The sequence below is a fragment of the Aythya fuligula genome, chromosome 11 (genome assembly GCF_009819795.1).
Source record: "Aythya fuligula isolate bAytFul2 chromosome 11, bAytFul2.pri, whole genome shotgun sequence".
NCBI lineage: Eukaryota > Metazoa > Chordata > Aves > Anseriformes > Anatidae > Aythya > Aythya fuligula.
The window spans coordinates 18,295,030-18,322,359 of record NC_045569.1 but is presented as its reverse complement, the minus strand read 5'-3'; the positions used below and the strand labels follow the sequence as shown (position 1 = coordinate 18,322,359).

Sequence of the window (27,330 nt, the reverse complement as noted above, 5' to 3'; positions counted from 1 at the left end):
TTTGTTACTATTTCCAGCATAGTTTTTCTAAGATACTGAGAAGTTGAATGTTCCTGTGAGAAAACCAGTCTGGCCTCTTCCTGAGCCTACTTCTCTTTCCTTCTCTCCTGACAGTTTCACTGTGTACACTAGCATCTTCACTTGCACATTTTCTATGCCATACTTTTCCGCTGTTTGAATGCAGAGGCAGTGTGGCATATCCCTGAGTACAAGGAAACCCTCTATCGTATGGTACCATCTTACTTGTCTTAAATCCTGTTGAAATAAGTAAATATTTTGATAACATCAATTTTCAAGCATTATTGCCTGTGTCCTAATTGTTGAGTTACTGCAGTTGTGTCAGATCATCTACAAATTTAGGCCATTATCTCTGTGTTGCGTGTATTGGCAGCGTATTTTGAAAGGTTTCTTCAAAACCTGAAAACCAGGAGTTACTCTGGAGGAGCTGCAGTCTGAATGAAGTCCAGCCAGGTTACACTGCTCATGGATACTTATTCGTCCCTACCTTGAGAAATGGTGCTTGGGCTTAGTGGCTGAATGTAGAGCCTGAAAGAAGAAAACCAATGGTCATATATACTGTTGGAAGTTAGCTTATATGTAATTTTTTCATATTACAGATGTTAGACTAGAAGGGAATTCAGCCTTGTAGTGTTTGGGTGTGTCACAGCAAAGGAAGAATAAATTAAGGAATATATTCTGTGGCATGCCATCAGTTTGAGAAAGGGGCTACTGTTGGTAATAACGAATTTTAACTGTGTGAAAGATTTTCCAGTTTTCCTCTGTGGTCAAAGTAGGGAAAAATAGTTGTCAGTCACAGAGAAACAGGCTTTAATAGCCACTGTTCTGTGCACTGTATATATATAGGTTATATTAGTGGCAACGTAGCATGGCATGGAGTTTTGTACAAATGCAGTGATCAAAGGAGGCTGATACCTGTTGGTACGACATACTGGCTTTTGAAGAATTGTGTTGATGCTTCAGCTATCTCTGTTGTTCCTCACTCCAGCTTCTGTAGACAGTCCTCTCCAAATCAGTAAGAGTACCTGTGAGAGCAAGAAGCGAGTCCAGAGAGTGACACTGCATTTGGTCTTGAAGGTGATGCTGAGGCTGTAGCGCTACCCAAAGTTCTCTAGAACAGCAACTTGCTTTGATTCTTGCCTTATGCTTCACTTTTCTATATGAAGAACTGATCTCACCAGATGCATATGTGTTTTTATACCCTCTGAAGGTGGCCATTGCAGTGTGGTACACTGCCATCCTGTAAGGGAAGAATCATCTTCGTGGTGAGCAGGCAGTCTCCTAAACAAGGAAACTGAGGCTGCTGCTCTATATAAGGCACAGAATCTGGACTCTAGACTCCTGATTCCTATTCCCAGCTTTGGCACTGAATCATTGTGTGACATTTGGCAAGTCACTTATGTTTGGAATACTTCTGTCTACCTCTATGAAATGGGGATTTTGAGTGCAAAGCTACAGGAGATTGTATGGCTTAAATAATTCACATACAAAGCGGTGCAGTGTCCTTGAGCATATGATGCAAATATAAGTCCAGAATCTAATGTTGCTTAGTCATGTTTAAGAGCATATACAGACTCCGTTAGATTATGTGCACTAAAATTAGGGGATTTAGAGCACTGCAAGTAAAGTTGTTATTTTTTTGGTGTCGTTTCCTTGATTTTCTTTACAGTATGAAAAATACGCAAGCAAAACTTTCTTTGGTGGAAATGCTGAGGCTTAGCTGTTGTTCGGAAGTGGGATTATGAAGTTTAAATGGTTTATAAGAGGTGTTCATTTGTGCTCAAAAAGATCCATATTGAAAAACCTGTCTGGAATCTTTGCCTGCCATGCAGACACAGAGAGAAAACAGCAGCAGGAGGTTTGTATTTGTATTCTGGCAGGGGCCCCTCACTGAAACCAGTTGCTCTGGGGACTTCGTTCAAATTTTCTTGGCCCCGCTGCCAAGGTAGTGTGGAAGGTTACATAATGGCTGAAACAAGCTCAAAAATGGTGAAAATATGTAGGTATGTCTTTGTGGGGTGATACCCCACTGGCTGTGTCAAGAAACAGAACCACGTTTGTTTAAGAAATAGTTTGGTAATGCTCATCCCCCCCCATGGCTGTGTAAGCAAGCCCTAGGAATGAACGAATTCAAAAAGGAGAGGGAGAGAAGGAAAAAAAATATGCCTGCGTGCAACGCGTTTGCAGCAGTTGTGTTTCAGTTGTCTCAGTTGCTGGGACCTCTGCTCAGCTCTGCTGTTTGAGCAGGGAGGGTTTGCTTTGTGCAACATAGCCTCGACACGCAGCAGTCAAAAGGTTTGCAGTCTGCTTCTGCTTCAGACTCATCTCTCGTGATGTGACTCTAACCAGGTCTGCCGTTTCCTGCAGCAAAATCTTTGTTCCAATTGAGCCGCCTCTAAGCCAGCCAAATTGAGAGTTTAATGTCTAGCTATTAATATCAGGCTGCAGCTTGGAGCCTTGCGCCTTGTGAGGATCCAACCTTTCTGTGACATAAGCAGATTGAGAATGCCCCTTTCGTTCAATATTTCCACTGCTAGTGCCAAATAAGCAGCTTTACGGTTAGTTAGGAATGATCCTGCATATTTCAAGGCAAAGCTTGGCCCTGATTCCTCAGTGTACATGTTACCCCAGATCCAAGCTGAAGCTTCCCTGTATTCAGCTAATAATAAAAGTGGGGGCAGTGTGGAATTGGGAAATGGAAAATGAGAATGTGTCTTAAATATCCTTAAATTGCCCTGGTTAAAAATGTCTTTACCTCTGCTGCAGTCACATGTGCTTTTCTGTGGCTTGATGTCGGGGAAAAGAAAGCAGAATACAGTGTATATGCTGCAGATGGGCAGGTTTAGTTGGAGAAATAGCTGCCTGGAGAAAACCGAGCATCAGAGCAGAGGTGACTGAGAAACAGTTTTCCAGACTGTTTCCACAAGTGAATCAATGTTTTGCGAAAAACAGTCCCATCTCCTGGCTGGCTTTAATTAAAGGGCTCAAAGATAACTTACAAAGAGGGTCCTGAAGGTTATAAATCCTTCTATAATTTGTGACTTTTTTTTTTTCCTGAGTCTTCCGAACACAGACCAATACGTGGCTGGGGGAAGGCAGGGCTCTGGTTTTGATTTTGCCGCTGTGCCGCTTGGGGACTGTGCAGATGACATCCTTTGGTGCCAGTGTGTTTGTACCATCGTCCCTCCCTCCTTTCATCAGGGTGTAAAGTGCCATCCCAGAGAGCTGCATCTTACGGGGCTGTTAATTAGTTTTCTCTCCCCTGATAGTTGCATCCTGGTTTCTCCTGGTGAGTTTATTGTAGCAAAGGGTTTTGAAATATGCCCAGCTTTTCCAAGTGTGACATTGGGTCTGTGCCTCCACATAGATTTGATCCTTCTGTATTCCACGTAAAACACCTGAATGATGGACTATGCATTTTTACCTTTTCCTTGCTGATTTGCTTGTGCAGTCAGGTGGCTTCCAGTCCACAGCAAGTGACAGCTCTTACCAGTCCTGCCTGCGCCATGTACTGTTCATTTAAATCTTCCTCCCTATATAATATCGATTCCAGTCCCCTAACAGTGTCACAGCTGAGAATTAATCCCTAAGGAAAGGGAAAAGACTAGCTGGTTTGCTGCGAGTGGAAAAGAAAAGGAATTCTCACATTAAAAACATTTTCCATAGTGGTTCGTGTTGAATGTTTCTGTATATTCCAGGGCGGGTTTTTATTTGATGCCAGAATAAATAGAAATACCTGCTGCTTAAAACAATTCATTAGAGAAGCAGTGCCTGGCTTTAGCAAAAGCTTTGCTGGGACTGTCCTCCAGACCAAAATCAAACCCACTTCAGTGCCTTAAAATAAGCAACGCCACAGGTTAAAATGTCCCTTAAAGGGACACCCTTCGGTTGATTTGCTGTTTGTGAAAGAAAGGGACCCCACAGCGCTGCGAATTTTTCTGTCAGCTGTGGCTGTGCAGGGCGATGGAGAGTCAGGCTGCCGGCTTTATGAAGCCAAAGGGAGCCATGGTGCAGTGCAGTGGAAGACTTTTTCTCTTGCCTTCTGGTTGCTAGGGAATAAATACTCGGCTGCACAACCCAGACAGTGCAGAACTGTGCTATTGGGCATATTCATCACTACCATCTCTCATGCCCCACCCTACCCACAGCGGCCTTCCAATTTCTTTTCACCAGCTAGCAATCTCTCCTCCTCTGAATTCTCACTAAGAATTCTTGTGCCAAGAAAGTGTAATATAAGATTGCATAAATTTTAATAGAAGCACTGGGATGAACACAGCCACTCAAGTAATCATGAATTCCTGCTGCCGTAACCCTTGCTCTTCCTCACTTAAGTGTCCTGCGTGTGTTTTTCCTTCTTGCTTGTTTCAGAGACGTGGTTTCAGCCAGGTTGCTTCATATGTGCACAGCTGTTCACAGGCTCCCAGCTAAAGACTGGAGGAAAATCCTGCTTCCATCAGGCTCAGTGAGAGTTTTGTTACAGATTTCAGCGGGGTCAGGGTCCCAGGCCTGTTCTTTGGCCTCCTATGGGCCTCTGTCAAAAAAACTGGATTGAGTTTTTCCTAGAGAGGTTAGTGGTTGAGGGTACCTCAGACATCTTTTGGAAAGCCTCATATCCTGAGGCTGATGCTTTTTATTTTCTGAAAATCAGTTGTCATCTCAGTTGAGCTGTCTCTATTTGAGCACTCAGAAGCACTGAAAGCTTTAAAATGTTGCAAAGAAACAATAGTCTGTGAGAGACAAAAAACAAAACCTGGTAAAAATGAGTTAAGCTGACCAGTCTGCTTTTGGAAAGGCAAGTGAAATGGAAAATACAAACAAAGGCTGTATATAAGCAGTCTATTTCCTGCCATCCAGTCTCTAAAAAAAATACATATTAAAAGTTGGGCATGCCAGTTTAAAGAGATTACATATTTATTGTCACATACATCAGCTTTCTCATTGATTAATATGAAAACTTACAATGTGTGCAGCGCAGTTGGTTGAGTGAAGTGCTGATACTGTTTTATAGAGACTTATTTTCTCTTTCATTGTTATGGAGCATTTGAATTTCATTTGCCTTTGGGTTTGTTTTGCAGCTCAGTAGTCTTGTTTAGGTTTGTCTTTATTCGTTCCATGTACTAACAGCAAGGGTGGATTTTTGGTCTCCTTAGATGAAAAATGACTGTCTTTCTGGCAGAGATGCAGTAGCCAAGCACTAGATGCTGTGCTTAGTTCGGAACTTATGCGGTCCCATTACATGTAGAAAATAGATGATTGATCAGTCATTCTTCAAATTAATTAATCTGAGTGCTGTTGGCTGAGTTTCTGGCTATCTCAATGGTTTTCTTCATCTTCTCTCCGTTGTTTCATGTCTTGCGAGGGGAACAATTAACTTGTGTAATTAAAATAAATGAAAGCTTTAATGGAGGGAGGGTTAGTGACAGATTTTCTGTTGTTGTTTTTTTGTCATTGTTCCCCTTTCTGTGTGTCCCTAGCTCTGAGATATCACAGACCCTCAGTTGCTCTCATGGTTAACCCCTTTCCCTTGCCGTTTTGCCAAAGGTCTGTTTTGCTTTGGTGGTGGCTCAGAGCTCTTAGAAGCTCTTGGTCAATTTTGTGCCTTCATCTTCTCCTTTGTTCAGCCGAGGCTGGACACCAAGAAGCTGCTCTCCCCGGGGAGGCCTGGATGGTCTGTCTTCCATCACGCTAACCGCACGGCTTGCCCACTGAGGTCATGGAATTTCCCTATGTTTACTACACTTTGTTCTTCATAAACCTCCAGCAGTTCCTTATTAGTTCTCCTCCATACATCATTCTCCTTTTGTAGCCCCAAAATGTGTTTCGAGCACTTTATTTTCCAATTATTTATCTGTCTGTCTGTCTGCCTGGTAAGCACCCATCCCACAAGATAAAACAATAGGCCTCACGCTGGTGGTGTATGTTTGAAATTAGCTTGTTCTTGGTAATTTGGAACTAAACACTGTCAGTGGGGAGGAATAACACACTTCCTGCTCTGTACCTGGCCTTTCATTTCTTCCACCATCACACTGCTATTGGTAATTAATGCTTGGAGATATCTAAGCTGTCCGACTTGCTGAGGTACATGCAGCCTTTGCCATCTGTAAGGCAGCACGGTGAAAGTCTTCTCATCAGCTTACCACCCCGCTTTTGTTTCTTAGCACATCTTTGCTAATCCGAAAGTTTGCTTTTCTTGTTGCTCACGCAAATCCTCAACGCAGGCTTTATACCAGAGCTTTTGTCTTCCTTATTGTGACACCCCCGAAGTTCATACAGGACACTTCAGCTTATCTTAGCTTGAAAACTTTCCCTTCTCCCATGGTGTTATTAATGGTTCATGGCAATGTGTTTTGATAAATGCGAGACAGCTGTCCAAAATGCTGTGGAAAGGAATCTTATTATTCCTTTACCAGGCAACATATTTATGAGTAAAAATCCTTCAGGCCATCCACATCTCATTGTTTTGCAAGGTGAATGCTGATTACCCTTCGAATATCTTCAGAAAACTGACTAGCTACAGGAATTGTGTTAAGGTACTTTCCCATCAGGAATCCAGGACTCCAAATCCTAGCCTAATGCCAAATTGCTGTGTAACTAAGCTCCTTTATGTTGCCTTTATTAAAAGGAGCATGTCATGAAGGAAAATATTTGCTATGACTTTGTTGATATTTATTCTGACTTTATCCTTTCATTTCAGCTCCATGTCATAACTCACTTTCTGTGCTAAATCATTGTGCAGTTCCCTGGTACGGGTACAAACATGCACTGCATTCCACTCTAGGGCCATTTATGTCTGTGTGAAATTATATAGACATGTACACAAAGCACCTGGGAATTTGAGTCTCCTAGCTGAAAGGGCAGATATTGCTGTAAGATGTTCCCTTACCCCCTTCCTACACTGGGGGCTTTGGCATGCAGTCACTGTGGGAAAAAGCACCCTTGTTATTACTGTTGTAATTAACAGTTCCCAAGGAATATACGTGACAGTGTCCCTCAGAAGCAGTATAGTCGATTTTCCTGCTAGCATGGAGTAAAAAATAACCCAAAACTTACTGTTTTTTCTATTGTTTCTTTTGTGCAACAGGCAGTTCTTATGTTTTGGGTTCATGGGAATATACTACGCTCGAACTTCTGAATTATTTTTTATCTCCTACACGGTCTTCTGCCTTAATTATTTTATAAATCAGAGATGATTTCAAGGACACTGCCTAAGAACCACAGCTTTACTTATGACTGAATTCCTTTTAATGGTGATTTAAAGAAATCTCTGCTGTTTATCTCTGAAGGCAGTCATTGTGTTTGCAAACAGGCCGAAGGCAGAAGTCTAATTGATGTCCAGCTAAGCACACACTGCCAAACAAATGTCAAGACAAGCTCTGGAACTGCTCCTTGCTACTGTGTGTGAAGCTGAGAAGTCTTTGAGGCAGACGTGAGCAGAACAACCTCAGTATATTAGGTCTGAGACAGACGACTTCTGTCTTTTGGGGTTTATAGTATTTCTGCTGTCATCTGTCACCTCTTCCATGGAAATGGAGATTTGCATATTGCAAGCTTTACGTGCTCTCTGCACCGCTTCACCAGCTTCACACCCCAGCTCTATCACTGCCATTGCTGAGGATTTGTTCCTTTGGGGAATTCTTGCAAGAATGAACATTAAGCAAATAAAATATCTCTTCTGCTTTCCTAGCTCATCCTGCTTTCTTCTTTCTCTTTTATAATAGAAGGCTGTGGAATGAAAAATAATGTTCGTTTTCTACAGTGCCAAACCTGCTGTTCAGTACTTTATCAATAACCCATCACTTGCTATTGTTACCTGTACTGGAAATGCCAACACAGGCTTCTCTGTAGCAGATAAAGGGGTTTTCTGCCATGACAACCTTCCAGAGTAGGTGGCAGAGAGAACGTGGGAGACATGAGAGTGTTACCCCGTTGGTGCTTAGTCAAGGGCCGGGAACAAACAGATCGTGCACATTGTGACTTTCAACCCAGTGCCTTACCTGTTAATTCATGGTGCCTCCCTGGTACACCTGTGATATTAAACATACCCAGTCGTTGTTGATGGTGGTTTTTGTTTGTTTTTTAAAAACTTAAAAGCTCCTTAGTAAAGAGATCAGAACTGCTGTCCCCATTGCACAGAGGAAGTGAAGCCTGCAAATGCGAAGGCTCATTCTGAAGGACAGAGCTGGCTGGAGGTAACCCACAGCTTGAGTCTCAGTCGAGGCCCCTCAGCTGGAGGCAATGCTAGCTCTTCTCAGGCTTTCCCAGTGGAAGCTCAGGTTCCTTGGGCAGCACCCAGTTCTTGAGGTCAGTAAAATAATGATTCAGCCCTTCTACAGGCCAGAGGTTTGTGTGTCTTCGTTCCACTGCCTTTGTCTGTTTTTACCTCTGTTCACACATTCCAGCCTGGTCATTCAGCTGCAGACTGTGGCCGCATATTGTTTAAGGAAGCTGGTGCATTTATAATTGGAAAACCTCTGAGGTTTTTCTTCTCCTCCTGTCAGACAGAGATGGCTTTTATCCAACTGACTGCTTTTCAGTGCCTTTATCCTTTGCTGGCTTGAAAACATTTCAGATAGTTTCTATTGTTTTATAGACCCTGTAGCTAGAAAACCAAGCTGTGTAAAAACATCTGCACATAGCTGTGCAGTAGGCTACAGACACGTAGGGTAATAAGGCATGATTGCATTCATTGTAGCATTTGCTCCACTGGATAATCAAATAGAAGCATTCCAGTTGCACACAGGATATGTAAGAGTAGAGGAAGGAAATGAAGGACAGTTGCCTACTGTACTTTTACATTTCTTTTGTTTTGCAGCTGCCAAGACTAAATGCAATTTTGAGAGCAGATTTTAAGTAATGCGGAGATGAGATTTTACTAGTGATAACCAAGAATGCAGCACTGGGAAGTTTGCATAAAACACAAGCAAAATTTAGCAATATAATATAAAATAACCTCTCCCACAGAAGGAAGCTTGACCTACACTGATTTTCATTTGTTTTTTTCAAAACAGACCTGGTATAGTACAGTATCACACCCAGCCTGTTTTGTGGGTTGTCCGATCATGTATGATCATCTGATTTTGCTACTGTGAGAGAACTCCGTAGGTTGAAAGTCTGTTTTAAGTCCTTGAATCTTTTATTTATTTATTTATTTTTTATTCTCCTGGGCCTTTCTAATGCCCCAGCACAAGCTCCAAGTCTTTCAGTTGTGATTGTGCTACACCTAATGCATAATGCAAATAGGAATTGGTCACGTAACAGGACTTTGCACCACGGAAAACCTTTTGTCTTGACCAGCATTGTGAAAATGTAGTAGGAACTGTGCTCCAGCTATGCTCCGGTACAAGCTCACTAAATGTTTTCTGAATATTAATGGCAGGTGCTCTGGGAGAGGTGATTAAATTTGGAGCTGACCCAAGGATTCATAGGCAATGTTTTGCCAGTGTGTGTTAGAAAATAGCAACTCTGCTGACAAAATCAGTATTTTACAGGGGCATCACACCTCAAGTTAGATTTGTGCTGCATTCACGGCTCAGCAAAACTGAGGGGCTGAAGAAAATGACTGCTTCATGATCTGTGATCACAGCTGTATTTAATCACCTAAAAATAGTCTTATTTTAGAGGTTCTCCTCCACACTTTGAGTAATGGTTACAGTGCAGCAAAGTGTAAGCAATATAATTGTATTTAGTAGTTTCCTGACCCCATGCTGATAAGCTGTGAATGGTTTGTGCTAAATAAAATTCCAATGATTTAAAGGACAGATTGTATATACATGAATATATTTATTTGGACACAAAGGTTCTCCTTTACATATGTACACTTTAAAATTTTACATTCAGTGTCCTACAGCCAATAAGGTGTTTGAATTAGTGACAAGTTTTTTTTTCTTTACCTTTTCAATCAGTTGATAGAAATGATTAAACCTTTAAAATAAATTAAAATAAAAAATATCAAATATCTTTCCATCAAATATCTTTCTCCTCCTGTATTCTTTCAGCATGATTTATAGAATGCTAAGGATTTCTGTGTTTGCTTAGCTTGAAATTAGCTTTGTATTTCTACCTTAATTAGTGGTCATGAGCAGTCAGCAGGTTAAAGATATTTGTTGGCTTTGTGTAGTTGTGTCATACATTTTTGTGTAGCCATTTTGACTGATCTGTTTGCATTAAGGCTCTGTCTGGCCATAATTAGACTGCTGGGTACACACTTATGTTCTGCTGAGCGTTTGCTTGTTGGTTTTACTAATGTCATCCATCAAGCTCTAGCATGTGCAGCAATATTTGTTCTGTAGTAGACAAACAGAGTAAACACTGCAGCTATTTATAAGTAAACAGTAGCGAGTAAGTGAGGAAATTCTGAATGGATGTTTTTATTTATTGGAAGGTTAAACTGTTGCTCTAAAATGAGGCCATCAGTCTAACCAGACTTAATCATTCTTAAAATGATGCGAAAGTAGAAGACTGAAATTAGATTTCTATTTATAACTTATATTTTTTATCTCTGTTTAGGAAACTTCCAGACGGAATTCACATTTTCTATCTTGTCTAAGTTGCCTAAATTTGTCTGCTTTTCTAGCAATGCCAGAGGGAGAAGGTCAGAGGGAGGTACTGTCTCTGCATTGCTCTTGCAGGGTTCCAAGTAAGGATGAAAATTCCTGACCGTGCCTGTCTTGCCCTGTGGCTCGACTCCTGATCAGTTCTGTGGAAACACTGTTGACTTGGATTTCAACAAAGCAGCACTGGTGACTGTTTTTACCAACTGAATTGCTGTGAACCAAACTGAATGCTTGCCTTAAATATAAGAAATTAGTTATTTTTTACTTTCACGTAGGTCAGACACTTAAGAAAGTTGCATCAGCTAGCATGCTGTGGGAAATCAGGATTTTAATATCTTTCCTGTGCATTTGTCTTTACTAAGAAATGCTATCTACCAACCAGAAGCGTGTAATAGTGCTTGGGGTGCCTCGTGTCTTTGGAGCCGCCATTCAATACAGTAGGTTTTAGAAATGATGACCTTTGACTGAATACCTCAGAATAACTCATCTTTTCTATTTTTATCTTTTCTGCTTGTTGCATTTTTAACTCTGGGAAAGCTGTAGTCCATATTTGTTCAGTGAACGGGTATGTTTACAGAGATGCAGAATGCTCAGTCATGCACTGGTGTCTTTGAGCCATAACGTGGTCTAAACAATGAAGTAAAAAGGCTTTCTGGCTTTACGCTGAAGTAAAAGAAGACAAAGACCAGCCTTCTGCAGATGGGAATTAAGTAAAGGAAGCCAAAAAGTGGCTTAATGCTCCCTCTCCACAACCAGGGGTAATAGTCCTGTTGGTTTCAGTAGGATTTTGATCAGGTCCGTGGTGGTTACGATAGCTGGTACGATTCCATCGGAAGTAATACATATTCAGCGTGTTATTTTGTGCATGCCATGAAGCTGTTTACGCTGTCATTAATCTGGTGGCTTTGTTGGGAAATTAATCTCATTACATGGCAGCTGACAGAGGCCGCTGCCACTGGGCACCAACGCAGGCTTGTACAACAATGCAGGATCTGCTTGGCTGCAAAGCACAGCTGTTACCACACAAATTCTCCCCACAAGCTACTCACCGAATGAAGCTTGACAGCTGAGAACCCCCCTGCGAGCCACGGTTTCAGCACATAGTTTCCAAACAGGAGCACACCAATTTGATTCCGGAGTGGAAACATTACCCACGTAGTGTAGAAGAATACGGGAGCTTCTGCACTTCCCAAGGGTGTTTTATTTAGAAGCACGTGAGGCTAGAAGAGGCGGTTCTCCCTTTGTCACTCCTGATAGTTTAGCACAGACACCGAGAGTAATAACCCAAGCACGCAGGTGCAGTCTCCCTCTGAGCCCCATGTATCTGAATTCAGACTGTGAAGGCCTCAGGACTGTGCCTGTGCCTTGACTCGTGTCTGGGAGGCACCAGGGACTCTCCTGGCTGCTGTCAGTCATTGCAAGTTGCTCAGCAGAATTCGTCCAGATTTGTGTTTTCTTTCACAAGGAGTTTGAGTTTGAACAAGAGAGATCTTTTGTTAAGTGTGAGAAAAGCCCATGCTGGTCTTTTTCTTGGTGAAAATTTCTCTCTAGCTTGTGTTACTGAGTTTGTAAAAGGTGACATTTTATTTTTGAGTAATTCAGAGAAAGAGGCACTAAAGAAACTAGATGAAGGATATGCTATAAATACCCCCAGCTACATTACCTCTGAAGTTAGCTGCTGCTTCCCCTCTGTCAGGAGGGCACTGTGGTGTGTTTGCAGCTGCCTGAAGCACCTGTGGGTGCTTCTTCTGTGGAGTGGAAGTCACAACAGACAGCTCTGGGAATCTAGAGGAGGGCGCTTCAGGTTGAATCACTGTAATAGATTCGGTGAGTTGCATGCAGCCTGTGCACTTGGTGCTGCGTCTGCCTGTCCCCCTGACAGTCTCTCCCCAATAGCTTTTTGATCCATTGGCCAGTTTGAGCTGGATTTGAAGATCTGCATCTCAGAAATATTAGGATTTTTGAAGATTTCTGAGAGGAAGCTGAGTAGAGGAGAAAGCCCCCTCCCTTCACTGCTACCGAAGGAAAGACTGCGTCACCTAACACATACATCAGAATCCCCAAGTGCAAATGTGTGGGAAATCGTCATTAATTTTGCAGCGAGGGTTTGTTTTTGTCACCTCCCCTTGCTCTTCCAGAATAAATACGCTGACCGTGGTACTGCGTGGGGAGAGAAGCAGAGCCGGGGCGCTCATTTAGTCTCTTCCTGTCCACTGGTGTGAAGGGATCGTGTTCTCTCCCTCGTCCTGGCAGCAGAACAAATAGCCAGTGCTGGGATATTACAGACAGGCTTCGTTCTCCTGTGTGGGACAAGCTTTTCAGCCCAAGTTCTGACTTCAGCAAAGTAACTCAACCCTATTACCATTATCAGGCGCAAACCATGGATTTGTCAGTTTTCGCAGGTCAAGCAGGCTGTGAGGTTCAATCAGCACTCAGCAAAGAATTAAAACAGAAGGGCTGAACCATGAACCGAGAACTGCTAAATAAGTTTATCAATGCTTGTGTTGGCTGGCAGCTTGACAAAGCGAAGCCAGGAGCTTAGACAACTCTGTAAGTCAGGATGTAGGAGCTGTAATTGAGAAGTATCACAGAAGCAATTTGGAAAAGCATCTGTTCAAAGTTTGATTACTGTGAATCATCCCATTCTGCTGGCCAGCTCTGCTAGTTGCCTGAGCTGCTCTTATTTTGCCAAGAGAACAGCTTGACACGCATACAGTGCCTAAAAATAAAATGCACTTTAAATATTAACATGTTTCAAAGTATAGATTCATTCACTTTTTGGGAGTAACAATTGCTTAGTCATTCTTTAAGAACATGGAAAGAATTTAATTGAGCGCCGTGGAAGAATGCCATTCATCAGCAGCACAGGTGTTCAGCCATCCCCAGAACTGCCCGGTTCAGCAGGCTGTGCTGAAGCTCTCCAGACACGGAAAGATTGCTCGTCGTGCATTGCTGAGTGTTGCTTAATGTGACTGCAGGACCCGTCCTTGCTCACGAGCCTGTCCCCTCACCGACGTGACAGCAAGCTGAGGCGGCTGCATGGACAGTAGAGCTTTTGAAACTGCTAAAAGCTGTCTTTTGATTTATTTGCAAAGCTTCACGAGTTTCTTGGTGTTTGCAATTACAAGAAAGAACAACTGGAACCGAACGCTGGACCCTGACTGTTAGCTCTTAAAGCAGATGCTGTTTGGTACAGAGACTCCAAATATTTTTTCTGACTTAGTGCCAAGTCTGACCTTGTCTCTTCATTCTGGAAGGGAGATACTGAGGAATTTGAAGGCTCCAGGATCCCTGCTGCTGAATTCCATGTTCTTTGTTAAGCAGTCTCATTACAAACTCTGATTTGGTCTTCGTTTCCCTTCGTTCTGTCTGAATTCAGGCCCTGCGTTGAAGCAGATGGCTCAGATGAGTTACAGGAACAAACTGACAGATTTAAAACTGGAGGTTGCAGAAATAAAAATAGTCTGAAAGCTGGGTTTGGAACCCTACACAATTTGCAAAGCTGCAGCTATTGCAGCCAATGCCAGGGTTGGTGTTTTTTGTGTGTTTTTTTGTTTGTTTTTTTTTTGATTTCTTGGAAGAATCTAACCTTCAGATGGGACGTTATTTGAGAAACGGGATGGATGTTGATGAAGTAACACTGATAACGCATGTGGCGGTGTGGTGAGCATGTGCTGTGGTAACCCTGGAGCACTTTCCCTTCTGCTGGGGAAGTTGTGTTGTTGTTGTTTTTTTTTTCTTGCAGTGAGTTATTTATTTCCTGAAAGATGCAGCTTTGGGGAGAATGAAGAATTCTTGAATTCAGGCTTATTCCACCAAATAGGAAAGGTCAAACTGAAAATACCGAAATGCTGAAAATATTCTGGGTTTTAATAACATCTAGGAAAGTGAAGGGTGAGATCTGTAACGGCTGGTGAGAAGATGAGCAGGTGCAGCTTTTTCGTTTTGTCAAGCAATCCAGCAGGTGGGAGACATGGCTCAGTTCTCTGCACAAATCCTGAACCCAGTCCTGAGTCCTCCTGTTGCTTTGACAGGTTGCCTGTCTTTCATATATTGGATTTGGGAAGGGAAGATCCTGCTGTATTCTGTCCACAACAGGTTGTAGAAAAGACCTGCAGGCTCAGCTCTGCACTGCAGCCTACATCCTTTTAACAAAATAAGGCCAACAGAAGACAATCAAATCCAAATCCCTGTGAGCCCCAGGCAGGGCTGAATTTCAAGGGCCAGAATCCAAATCCTGATTTAGAGTTTGGTTTCACAATTGTTGGGAAGCTTTTTTTTTTTTTTTTTTTTTTTTTTTTTTTTTTTAAGGGGTCACAGTCAGTTGCCCCCATAGTTTTTCAAAAACATCAGTTCTCTTCTGAATTCTGGATCTCATTCTTTTTTAGTGCAAGAAAACCCTTGTACCATCCTGTCCCTGTCTTTCAATAGCTTATATCCCATAGATTTCCATTACTTATTTCCTTACCAGTTCTAACAAATGTCCTTTTGTAATTCTAAATGCCATTTTTTTGGCCACAGTAAGGCAAAGGCCTCCTTCCTTGGATTCTTCCATGTCTTCATCAGGCTTTGTTGCAGTCTGGCTCCTGCCTTTCCTCAAGGGAACCCCACGATGCCAGAAATGTAGGGCCAGGGCTGCAGATTCATTTCTCTCCAGCATTAACTATCCACAGAAGTCCTCAGAGAGCTTATCTTCCCTTCTGATCTTATCTCCTGCCCTCCTTGACCCCCAAGCCTTCCACAGAAGTGACTCACGGCTGTTAATGAGATCAGAATCATGTTTCTTGAAGACTTCTGGAAAGCCCTTATTACCTCCATTTGGTACATTTCTGTTGTCTCCTTTCATCCCCTGATCTCTTTCCATCTATCTTTTCCCCTTGCTCACCTAACATGAATCACGCCAAGCTCTGTATACTTGCCCGCACTCCTTGTTGACTCATTCAGCTGACCAGTTCCCCCCCCAAGCAGGGTCCTTTCAGACCCACCTAGCCAGCTCTTCTCCTGCCTTTCCTCTTATTCACAGGAGCACAGCTGCTGTAATATATCTTACTTGAGGTAATTAAGCCCCTGTATTTCTGTGTGTGCACGAGCATGCAGACTTTCAGCACGGGGGAATGTCTATGAACAGATGGCGAATTAGCTGCCTGCGTTTGGAATCTCCTTTTGGGAACGGTGGCTTGATTTGGGCTAAATATCCCCAACCTTTTATTAAACTGTAGAAACAGGAATGTGGAAAGAAACTGTTTTTGCCTGTTTGAGATTTGCATTCAGCTGCAGCCTGGGCTCCTGTTGCTGGAGAGCGTGTGGGAGAAGCTCTTAGGAATGTGGCTGTTAGCATATCAAAGTAGAGTAAACATGTAGATGATACCCTGCTTCCGCTGCTCCAGTTAATTAAGCAGCTCCTCGTGTCACGTTGGATGGAGAGGATTTATTAATGTGCTGTCATCGAGGGAAGCAATGGTTTGCTGAACGGGAGGAGCAATGTTAATGTGATCGGAGATGTCACGCTGAACAAAGAGCAGATGGCGAATAAACAGGGCGTTTCTTTTTATCTCTGTTGCTGAAGTCTTAGATCCCAGTGCGTATTGTAAGAGCACAGAAAACCAGGACTAGAAGGAGCTTCAGGTGGTCATTCCATGCATTCCTTCATCCCAGGGCAGGATCAACGCTACCTTTGTCACGTATGATGGATATCTGGTCTGTGAGGCTAACCATGATGCTTGTTCCCAGCTTTCCTGGAGTTCCTGTGAGCACTGTACCTCTTTCCAGCTATGGTCCATGTGGTAAATGTGCTCGTGGTCACGAAGCCTTGTTGAATGGCATTGGAAAGGAGTGCGGCTTCCAGAGATGCCCACGTCAAACTTCTCGGGGTTTCTGAACATGATCTGCTCTTTGCTGGCATAACACAGCGTGAGCAGTCTGCCTGGCATGTTTTTGTAGGCATAAGTTAGGGCCTCTTCTAGGCCAGAGAGGTGTTAGAACATGTCAGCTCTCTTCAGTTCACTTGGTGTCTGAAGCGACCTGTCACCAGTGGCGTGAGAGGTTAGACCTTTCTGCCATGCTCCCAGAGGATTCTTGCCTCCCAGCGTTTTTTATTCTGCGAGTCTGTGAGAAAAGGTGTGTGCTGTGTAATGCTGGAGTGGTTGAGAGGTCAGAGAAAAGACCTGGAAGAAAACAGGGACAGGCTTAGTGAGCTTATTTTGGGATTGTTGTGGTACCTGGCACTGACCAACGCTCAGCCAGGAAGAAATTGAATTCTAGGCCAGCTGAAACCAGGACATAGGTGTAAACTATATGCCTGGGCAGGTAAGAGCGATTTCCTGAGTTCCAAATACAGTTTCAAGTCTCCTGCTGTAGACCTGGGGCAGGACAGTTACCCCTAAAGGCACGAGAGGTGTCAATTCTAGGGCTTTGCAACTGCCCGGGCAGCTGCTTTGCTGGGAGAAAGTCTGCTGAAATCAGCAAATTAGCAGAGTGTGAATTCAATGCCTGTAGCATTAGAATGAGGTTCTTGACATCATGGGGAAAGTCTGTGTGTGGGCTAATCAGTAAAGGAGCAGATAAATGACTCATCCATTAAACTTTGAAAACTACAGGAGGGTTCCTGGGAAACATAGAAGCCCTGCAGAAACACTGGAAGCTAAAGCTGGAAGTTGGCCGTGCTGGGGATGGGATTTCACATATTCCATTGACTGCTGTCCTGCGGGGTAATTAAACAAGGAGAAAAGGATAATAGCCAAAGAGTTCCCTTAAGCTCTGAGGATTTACAAGATTTGCCTTCTTCGGAGGTTTACAGACATGAAGAGCTGGAGCCGCTTTGTTATCAGAAAGGTGTAGCACGGTACAAGGCAAAGAACGAGCACGTGGACAAACCCCAGCTAGACGTGAGCTCATCTGCTTGAGAACAGGTGGAGCACATTCCTGCACAGCGCTCGGTGGGGCACCTGAGCAGCTCCCTGCAGCTTCAGCGGTGCCGCGGCTCAGGTTTGGGTTTATCTGCCTGCAGTCATCACACACAGCCTGAGGCACGTGTCTGCATCTGGCTCTTACAGTTAAGAGTCCAGGTTGTTCAAAATGTAACCCAGGGCCAGCTGGCAGCCCCCTGGGTGCCATAGCAGTAGTTCAGAAGGTGTTCCCAGCACTCACGCTGTAAAAGCTGCTGTGTGTTTCGTTCCTTGTGCTGCCAGGACGTGGTGGTCTGAGGAGCATTACGCAATCAGCTGTAGCAGCACCTGCGTTATACCTGCAGCTTGCAGTGTGAACATCAAGGGGAGATCTTATTTGTTAAGTCTTCCAGGGTACGTGGACTGAAAATCAAGAGATTTAGAAAGTCAGCACGCTTTGTGGTTCAGCTCTTTATTTTCCTTGCTGGACTTTTGGGATTCTGACAGCAGTTGTGTATACTGGAAGTGACAGTGTTTTCAGAGTTACAAGGAAGAAGAGATTTTATTGGGCACTACATGACATCAGTCAGTCCCAGAGGGAAGGTGTCTAGCCACAGAGTACTTCGTGTTCTGGGAAAGCATCTCAGCAGATCCTGCTGGTTTGGAGGCAAGGAGCGGAGTTTTATAGAGGTCACGCTGAAATTGAGGGTAAGGTAGATTGCCCGAAGAAAGAAGGGGATTCTGTGATGAGGGGCATGTTTGTGACAGGTTGCCAAGATATGGGAAGTCAAGGCCTGATGTGTGTTCTCAGAAGTAGTGCTGAATTTGGGTGTGGTATTAACAGTTACTTGAATACTGTATCTGAGCTCGCCTTTCTGTCAGTTTGGTGCAGTACTTGCCAGTTTCTGAGCGAGGCTGGGAGGAGTATTAATGGGGACTTGGATACCAGTTTGAAATCCTTGAATGGAAACGGCCTGCGGTGTAGGAAAACGAATGTGTGCCATGTAGTGTCAGAGGAGCAAGAGTCACGTGGCTTCAGCTGGAGGCTTCTTCTGGTGGATTTCTCTGGAATCCAGATTATCTTCTCCCTGCAGAAATGGCATGGCTTTACTGGTGCGCAAAAAATCAGTGCTGGGAGCTACTTCCTCCAGCCCCTTTTCTTCCACCAGTTAAAAGAAGGGGAGTTGTATACACCTGTATCACCGTCTACACCTGTATTCCAGCTCTCATTCTGCTGAATTACATGTTCCTTCTGAGGATTTTTACCTGGACTCTTCCCTTGTTATCTGAGGCTTTCCCTGTTCCTCTGGGGAGGGTTGTGTTGGTATCAGTCCCATGTTGCCCTGTGTCCTCCGTTCAGCTCAGCCACCTCCTGCCCTGGAGGGAATTGAAATAGGTTATAACTGATTTCTAGCAGTGCCTAACAATCGGTTCTGTTGGATGGTCCATGGCATCAGAACCTCTTCCCCTAAAAATGCTTGAATAATTCATCACGTTGATTGTTAACTTGTTTTCCTACCTGCTTGCAGCAGTCTCCTGTGCTCTGTGTGGCTGTACTGCAGTTCCTGTACTGGTGATTGGCAATGACTGCCTTGTTTCCAGCGTGGTTTTCATTAAATACAGTGACAATGAAAATTATTGCTAAGGAAAACAGTTTCCATACATGAACGTTAAACTCTAATGGAAACCATGTTGTTAGTGCAAGATTAACAGAAATTGGCATCTGAATGACTATCCGGTACTAAGCCAAATTAATCCGTGCCACTAAAATTGCATGTCTGGCCTTCAACTAGCACATTCTCATAAAATGAAGGAACAGCTCAGCCTCTTAGCTTCTTCTGGATGATCCCTGCAAACCAAACTTGGAGCTGGAGGCTCAGTAGGACGGTGATGGTAATAACCTTACCCCCCGTGCTGTGCATGCCAGAGAGGGCTCTGCTATGGATGCTGTTGTTTTTTACCTGGGTGCTGCTGACGTCTTGGGAGCTCTGTTTATTCAGCTGTGCAACAGGGATTGTTTCGGAGGCAGTGTAATTGTTGCTTCTTCTTTAATGTTTTTTAAATTTGGGGACTTTTCATGTGTAAGTGTTACAGAAAGGAAAAGTATTTTTCATTTCTAACTATTGCAAGCACTGAAAGTTTCCCTTGGTGACTGACTTGATGTGTAAATGTAGGCAGGGCGCCTCTGTCAAACATATTATCGCGGTAGAACAAAAAGGCAGAGTGTGAATTTCTTCTAGGACTTCCGGATTTCCCTTTGTAGGATGTTGAAGGCTACAGGGGTGTAATTGATGGCAGTGTGTGAGCTGCACAAAGAGAAGAGTCGTGGGAGGATGAGGAAAACATCAGCTCAATACCAAACTGGTAACGGTGGGGAATGGGAGGTTTGCTCCGTGCATGTAGATATACACGGGTCTCCGTCTGTGCCAAGCAGACTTCAGGACTTCGAGTTTGGCTCTCTTCCCAACAGCAAATACATTGAGAAGAGGGAAGCTAGCCAAGTTTTAATCAAGTAAAAGTTCTGTATCCAGAGGTGGCTGGCAAAAGAAGAGATTAAAGTATTAGGAGTGCAATGAAAACAAGACATTAGAGAGTTGAAAGCTGGAGTACCTGGACAAACCACTTGCTGAGTGAATATTCCACAGTTGTCAGAAGGAAGCCTCGAGTGTTTTGAGTAGGATGAAACGTGAACCCATGCACCAGAACTTGTCTTCTTCCAGCTTTGGCTATTGCTGTGGCAAGTATGTAATATCCTAATGCCGAGCTGAGCTGGTAGGATAAATGTAATCATTCCCCTTGGAGATACTGCTAGCAGAGGACTCATTAGCTGGCAGAAGGGCCAACAGCTGCAAACTGTTTATGTATGACAACTTTTTGGATAAATCTGAGTTTACACAGTTGCCTGTGTCCTAAGGTTTGCTGTGGAAGTAAAGATAGCTTTGCGTATTCAAACCAAAGCACAGAAGTTATGGACTGTAATTATGCAATTCCTCGTGGGAGAAAGGAAAAAACCCTCACACTTAGTAAAAATAGTAATTGGCTTCCCTTTCCCTCTACCACTGATGCTCCTGCTTGACCTTTTTTAATATTAAAAATAGATTTGTGGCCACTGCGGGCAGCTAGTGTATCTGGAAAGATAAGGACTTTGTGTCCCCAAAGAGAGCCCCTCTCTGTATTTGCACGAGCACAATATATATTAAAAAAAAAAAAAAGGCAGTTCAACTTTCTTCCCATTTTTTTCATTTTCACACACCTGTTTCCCAGACAGAGCCAGAAGCAAAATTACCAAGTGAAGAGAAGTTCCTCTTATGTTATTCCCAGCCTGGTAGAACCACCGCATGCCAAGATTTTCATGAGCATGTCTGAATTCACGAAGTTTCAATTTCAGTTTTGCAAACTTGCAAGGCTCAGATAAAAATTGAATTTTTAGAGGCAAAATCACTTTCCATTCACCCCAATAAAGAAAAAAAAATTGTATTAACGCAGCTACCAAGGTGTTGGACTACTATCCTTGTCATGTAAAGGTGTGTTCTTCTCTGCATATCGGTTACATGCATCACTGCACTGCGTTACAGAACTGTTGCGTTGATGTTGGTGGTTTGGATGGGACCTTTAGGTTTGCAGGTCAGTAGTGTATTTGCTATTTCGTATTTGTATTTATAGTAAAATGTATTCATTCAAATAAAAAGTTCTAATCTTAGGAAATACTTCGATACAAATTATGCAGTTCAGAAACATTTATGAGGCAAGCATAATGTCATAACAATCTGTTACAACCAGTTTGTTCCAGAATGACTTTTACTGATAAGCACTCAGTTCCTAGGCTGGACTTTTTACTGAGTTCAACTTCGGCAAAGTTTTCTGCCATCTGCTTTTCCACCATTATGTTTCTTAGCCCAGTTCATTTCTGCTTCTGTATTGTCCGATCCCTGGGCTCTGCTGCACCAAATGTCTTTAATAATTGTAATAATAAGCTAAATTTAAATGTCTAGATTTTGAACGTGGTCATTGCAGATATTATAAAATGGCCACACAGGATTCACATTAACCATAGAAAACAACTAATGAAAGTGAGGTGATGAAGAGTCTATAACTGAGCCACGGTTGCTTCTTTTTCATCCACTGATGAATGTACCAGCCCTTCATCATCAGTTTTCCACCATTGAGCAATGAGGCTTTTAGCACAGAGCAGCGTTATTGCCAGTCAGCTTCAGTGGGGATTAGAACCGCTAAACAGAGACTTTAGAAGAATTACTGCTTGAGGCCTTCGTGATGTATTTGACATTTTAATTGATGTTTAACCTCTTAATATATTGCCAGATCTCTGGGTTGTTTTCCTACACCACATCTCTGAAACATGGAAATACTGCCCCCTTCCATTTCCAAGTGCCAGCAAACATCAAATCGTTCTCATTAAGTTTATCAGAAGGAAATTAGCACGAATCACTTCAAGCTAAATTGGCTTGCCGGATTGGCCACTGAACTGCAGATGCAATACGGTTTTGTTGCCTCTCAGTTATATCCTCCTCTGTCAAATACAGCAGAGAGATAAATTGGCAGTGGTTAAATTGAAGATAAAGGCGGAATGATCAGGATTAGTGGTAGGAACAAAACACTTTGTCAGAATCCTGCTCTGGTCATGGCTGTTGGCTCTACCTAAAACTGCTGAAAGGTAACCAAAGGATCCCTCTCTATTCATCAGAAGTGCATTTTGGCAGAGCTGGCTCAGTATTACACAGCTGCGTTTGCTGTGTTCATCCCCAGGAGGCAGAGGGATCTGCAGGGGAGACTTTGGAGTAGCTGCTAATTGTGCCACAGGCTGATAGCACACCGCTTTGGGAAGAGCCTGGGATGTGTAAGCTAAGGAGGAGGGCAAACACAGCAGCCCTCACTACTTCTCTTCTCACACAGCTAGGGAGCAGGATTAGCAGCAGGGAGCAGGATGGCCAGCAGCTGGTGGGCCATCGCTGTCCCTTTGGCGACGCAGTGTGCTCCAGTGGTGAGGCAGCCATGGGGAGGATTATCAGTTTGGCACCAAGAGTCCTTCTTTCCAAGCACCCCATTTCTGTACGCATTCTGGGAGAGGATTTAAGAACTCAAAAATACACAAGGGCACAAAGCTAAGGGAACAGAGGGTTGACTGAGTCACCAAACCATTCCTTTCCATCTTTAGCTTCTGTGACTCAAATACCAATTTTTTGTTCCCCTTTAACCAAAATCTGGCAGTTGTTCTTAATCTCAGACCCTCTGCTATTGGTTTTACAATAAACTAACATTTTCCCAAACTGTTTTTTTTTTTTTTCTTCTGCCAGAATTATTCCCAGAAATTGCTGCTCCCAAGTTGGTTTGGAAGCAAAAAGCTGTAATTGGTGCGGATATTATTATTTATAAGTTACCATAAGAGTGCATATGAGGAGATATAAATCAGGAGAAATATCTGCTTCCCTTTCAGAATCAACCAGGAATGTTTTGTGATCTTTAAAAGAAACAGAAGGCATATTCATAGCTCAAGACGCACTGCAGGCATCAACAGTTGAGATTCTGTTCTCTGACCAGTTCATTAGGCTAGCATGTGGAGTGAGCTTGCAATCTCTTTCTCAAAGTAACATGTTACTTCCAGAGTGTTTCCTTGACGTCCTCGTGACTATCGTGAGAGCAAAAAGGCAGTCAGTCTAAGAGGAGTGATGAAACTCAGACTTCTATGGTCATTGATTTAAAAAGATTAAATCCTGATTTTATGTTTTGCATCTGGTATGAATCCGGCCTTCCACAGTCAGCACTTTTAAAGTAAGCAAATGTTAGTGTCTGATTTCTGTGCTGCCTTCGCTTCTTTGCTGCTAATGCTGAACTAAGAGGCTATTGCCCACCCCTTCATTCCATCCAGAATTCCCCTGGTAATGGATATTCACATCCATATTGTTGGCCTTCTTCTGCCACCTATGTTGGCCTTCTGACTTACCACCAGGAGTGATGGTAAGACTCTTGCCTTCTGTAGGTATGAAAATAAGGGGAAATGGAAGAGCTTTTCAGAGAATATCAGCTTTTATTATTTTTATTCCTTCTCATCAACATTATTCTGAAAATCCGGGCAACTCCATTAAAGTAGTTGTTAAGGCTACTTCACTGTATCTTCTAATACTGTAGTAGGGGGCATAGACAAGCTTCAGTGAATTTTTGAGTTTGTATGGACAGTGAAATATGTTTTCTAGTGAAAAGTGTCTGTGCTTAACTTGATTTTTTTTCTTGTCTGCTAAAACCCTGGACTGATTTATCAAAAATATGAAGAAGAAAATACTCAGATGAAAACTACTCCATGCTAGGAGCATCTTTTGTCCTTTTGGTTGGGTTACTGTTGTACATCTTGAGTGCATGAGTTGCTTCACCAACTCTGATGGGACACGTTCTCTGTGTTTCTGTTGCAGGAATTGCTTACCTGGGAGGTGTGTGCAGTGCCAAGAGAAAATGTGTACTTGCTGAAGATAACGGTCTCAATCTGGCATTTACAATTGCACACGAACTTGGGCACAAGTAAGACCTTTTCTTTCCATTTATTTACTGATGTCACTGCAGGATACTTCTATTTAAAGCCATACAAATGAAATTACTGGTGCACCATGTTTGTTATGATTTCCTAAATCTGTCAAATTTGCGTAAATAATTGGTTCAGCACACACAAAAGTTTCTGTTTGATCCTCCTCTCTTTGCCACTCTGCAGTTTGATTTTGAATAGCATGAAAAGGCCTCGTTCCCTTGAATGGTTAGTGTTAATAGCTAGAGACAAATTGTGCAAATTATGCTTTAGAATAGGCCCAGGAAGACAACATCAGCTTCAAAATCTTTGAACTTGCTAAATCTTTCCTTAAGTTTAAGTGTCTCTGTCAAGGGTTTCAGTAGTTCAGTACTTAAGTAATAGCTTTACACCTGCAAGTGCAATAACTCACAGCGACTGAACTGTAAATATCAGCATTTTGCGAATGCCTTTAAACATCATTACTTGATCAACAGATATTGTATGACTTGATTTGTAAGCTCAGCCACAGCTGACCAACACACATTGACTGGGAAAAAATAGCAAAGGATGTGATAATTCATAGTCACACTGAAATTTACAGAATGAGCTTCCCAGGTACTTTCTGCAGGTGACTTTGAAGACTGTTAAGCTGCCTGTAAATCTTCCATGGGCAGAACAAAACAAAATTGACTGGAAGAGTCATTTGCTACGTAGTCTTAGTGCAGTTAATGAGTTAACCCAAAGGTCAGCATCCACGTTCACTGCTTTCCAGGCTAAGTGTAATGTGCACTTACTCATAATACTTACGAGGTTTTTTCCCTTTCCATTGACATCACTCTTAGTTAGAGTGATGTCACAGTTAGGCTGTGTAATATATAGAATTAGACCAGGAACAAGATTATACAGGGGCAAGGGCTATGCCTGTGGGGTTTTCAAGTGCTCCTCCTTTTAGCCTCTGGATGAGAGGTGGGAAATCCCACCATTGTTTCTTTAGTAAGAAGCTGCACAGAAATTTTGTCTGCACCCTTCTGGACTCTTACGGTTTATGTGTCTATTGTATCCTTCTTCCCTACAGTAACAAATATTTGACAGCTAAGTCAGAGCCAATGTATCGTGTTCAGATTCTGGCCACTCTCATTGCATGACAAATAATTATTTTATAGCAATGTATTTCAGAGTTGCATGGAGGATATTTAGGTTACTACCAGAAATGACAAGATGAAAACGAATCTCCTGTTCACCCTCCAGTGACACCAAAGGCAGCCGAGCCAAACCGAGGGTGGTTTCAGCAGAAATGAAGGACATTTGGTTTTGGTTTTATTTAAACTGCATGCCAAGATGTTAAACTGAGCCTAAGCTTAATAACAAATTAACCTGTGGGTAATGTTAAGGGAAATTCAGCACTCATCTTTGGATGGGCCAAGAGCAGGAGGGAAAAATACTTGGGCTGCAGAAAATCCAGCTGTGTAAAAGAGTGAGACTGGTCTGCCACGGCGTTTGCCAAGTTTCCCAGCAGAGCTGTCAAACTTCCTTCTAATAATGCCTTGCAAAAAATCCACAACACAAATCGGGGATGTAATGCTTTCAGATGCAGCTCTCCATCTGTGCAGAAAAGAGCAAATCATTTTCTTCCCTCAGAGCAATTTTGATGGTAAGAGCACAGTGCCCTTTCTCTGCTGGTTTTCTTTCTTTGTGTCCATCTTGGAAAGCTATTTTCAAGAGATGTCTAAAGAGGCCGGCAGAGGATGGCTTGGGCTGGACATGGAGTGCACTACTGTGCAGAGAAGCTTTGGCTTCAGGAGAGTCTTAGGTCCTGTTGTGGGGGGAGATGGAGAGCTTAAATAAAGATTGCAGGTGAAGAGGGACAGGTGGTAAAGGAGGTTGTGTTTTGTAACAGAACTGCCTTATGAACCACTTCCCTCAGAGAAAAGAGGCTGGAACAGGCTCACGAAAGAGAGATTAGGAAGTTTGCTTGGGTATAGAGGGACTTGGAGGGTCTCTAAGAGCCAGTCTAGAGACCTGGGGTCTCTAGGTCAGGGGAGTGTGTCTCTGAGATGCACCTGAGCCAGGAAGGCTCCAGCTGAAGGAGCCAGATGGTTAGGTTAGAGAAGCTGCTGTCAGGATTCTGCTACCACCTCTTCCAGGTTAGTCTATTCCACGCTGCGTTGCGCTTCTTTCACAAACTGGAGTGAGGCCTCTAGCCCTTCTGCCCACTCTTCCCTCACTTAACATGCATGCTTAATCAAACCCCAGTGTGCAGAAGGAAGAGAGGAAAAAATGCCATCTTTCTGTCACCACTCTCCTTGAGCATCAAAATCATCCCTCTATCGTGTCACCCACCAGTGGCCTAGTTAGTTAGTTCCTTCTGGTCAGTTTATTGATGCTTGGAGGTCTTGGAGTCAGCAGGAATCTTCCCACCAACCTTATCAGGAGAATAAGGAGAGGCCTGACACCTGTTTTTGAACCTCAACAGGATGCTGCGAGCAGGCCTGTTGCAGCATGTCTTGTGCACGTAGAAGGACTGCGTGCAGGCTTCCCCTACAGACTGGTAGAAGTTTTTAAAATGAGTGTGAGCTGAGCAGAGACAAAGACAATGAAGCTGAGAAGAGCTTCAAGTTTAAAAAGGGAAAACAAGGAGAACTAAAGGCAATTTTCTTAAACTTTATTTAAAAAAAAAATCAAACCCAAACTTACACCCATATGGGCAAAATTATAAATTTTGGAGAACTGTAATTTTGAGCTTTATTGAGGGCTGATTTCTGTAGTGTTGAAAAGCTGAGATTTATTACTTCTTGCCCTAAGACTAACAAATGTCCTTGGAGATCACAAGCTCAATTTGGTGTTCACAGATTGTTTCTGATGTAGACTTTGGAAAAAGTGAATAGATTACTAATTGATGTGTCAAGTTCCTAATTTGCAGCTAATGTCACTTGGACTCTCTGCAAAATCACTATTACGGACAGCTGCACTGAAAACATGGAGACATCATTAAATAGGTCCACTAGGATGATGCTTATAGATCCTATAAAAATTCATCTGCAGGGTGGTTGTTGCTCGATTGTGAGGTGAGTGGTGTAACTTCTGTCTGTTGTATTTACATCCTTAAATCTGAAGAGAGAGTTTTGGTCCATGGACACAAACGGAGCATCCATTGGAATTCAGATGCACTTTTTCCTGAAAATTTGCTGCTGCAAGAAAGTAACAGGCAGGGTAGAGACCACTGAACGTATGTTGAGGCTACAAATCTTAAACTTTTTACCATGTAAAACAGGATCCTTAGCAAGCATTGCTCCTTTGTTCAACGTGGTCAGTAGTGGCTGTCTTTTAAAGTAACACAATTTACTGTAACCACGGTTAATTGGTT

The 27,330-nt window shown here is 42.9% G+C and overlaps 1 protein-coding gene across 1 annotated transcript in view; it reads left to right on the top strand.

Annotated features, from left to right (window-relative positions):
- The window catches only part of ADAMTS17 (ADAM metallopeptidase with thrombospondin type 1 motif 17), a 172,061-nt gene that overhangs the window by 42,394 nt on the left and 102,337 nt on the right, over positions 1-27,330 (top strand). The window contains exon 8 of the mRNA XM_032194627.1: positions 23,878-23,983. Coding sequence (XP_032050518.1) covers positions 23,878-23,983 — 106 coding nt within the window. The remainder of the gene's footprint in view (positions 1-23,877; positions 23,984-27,330) is intronic.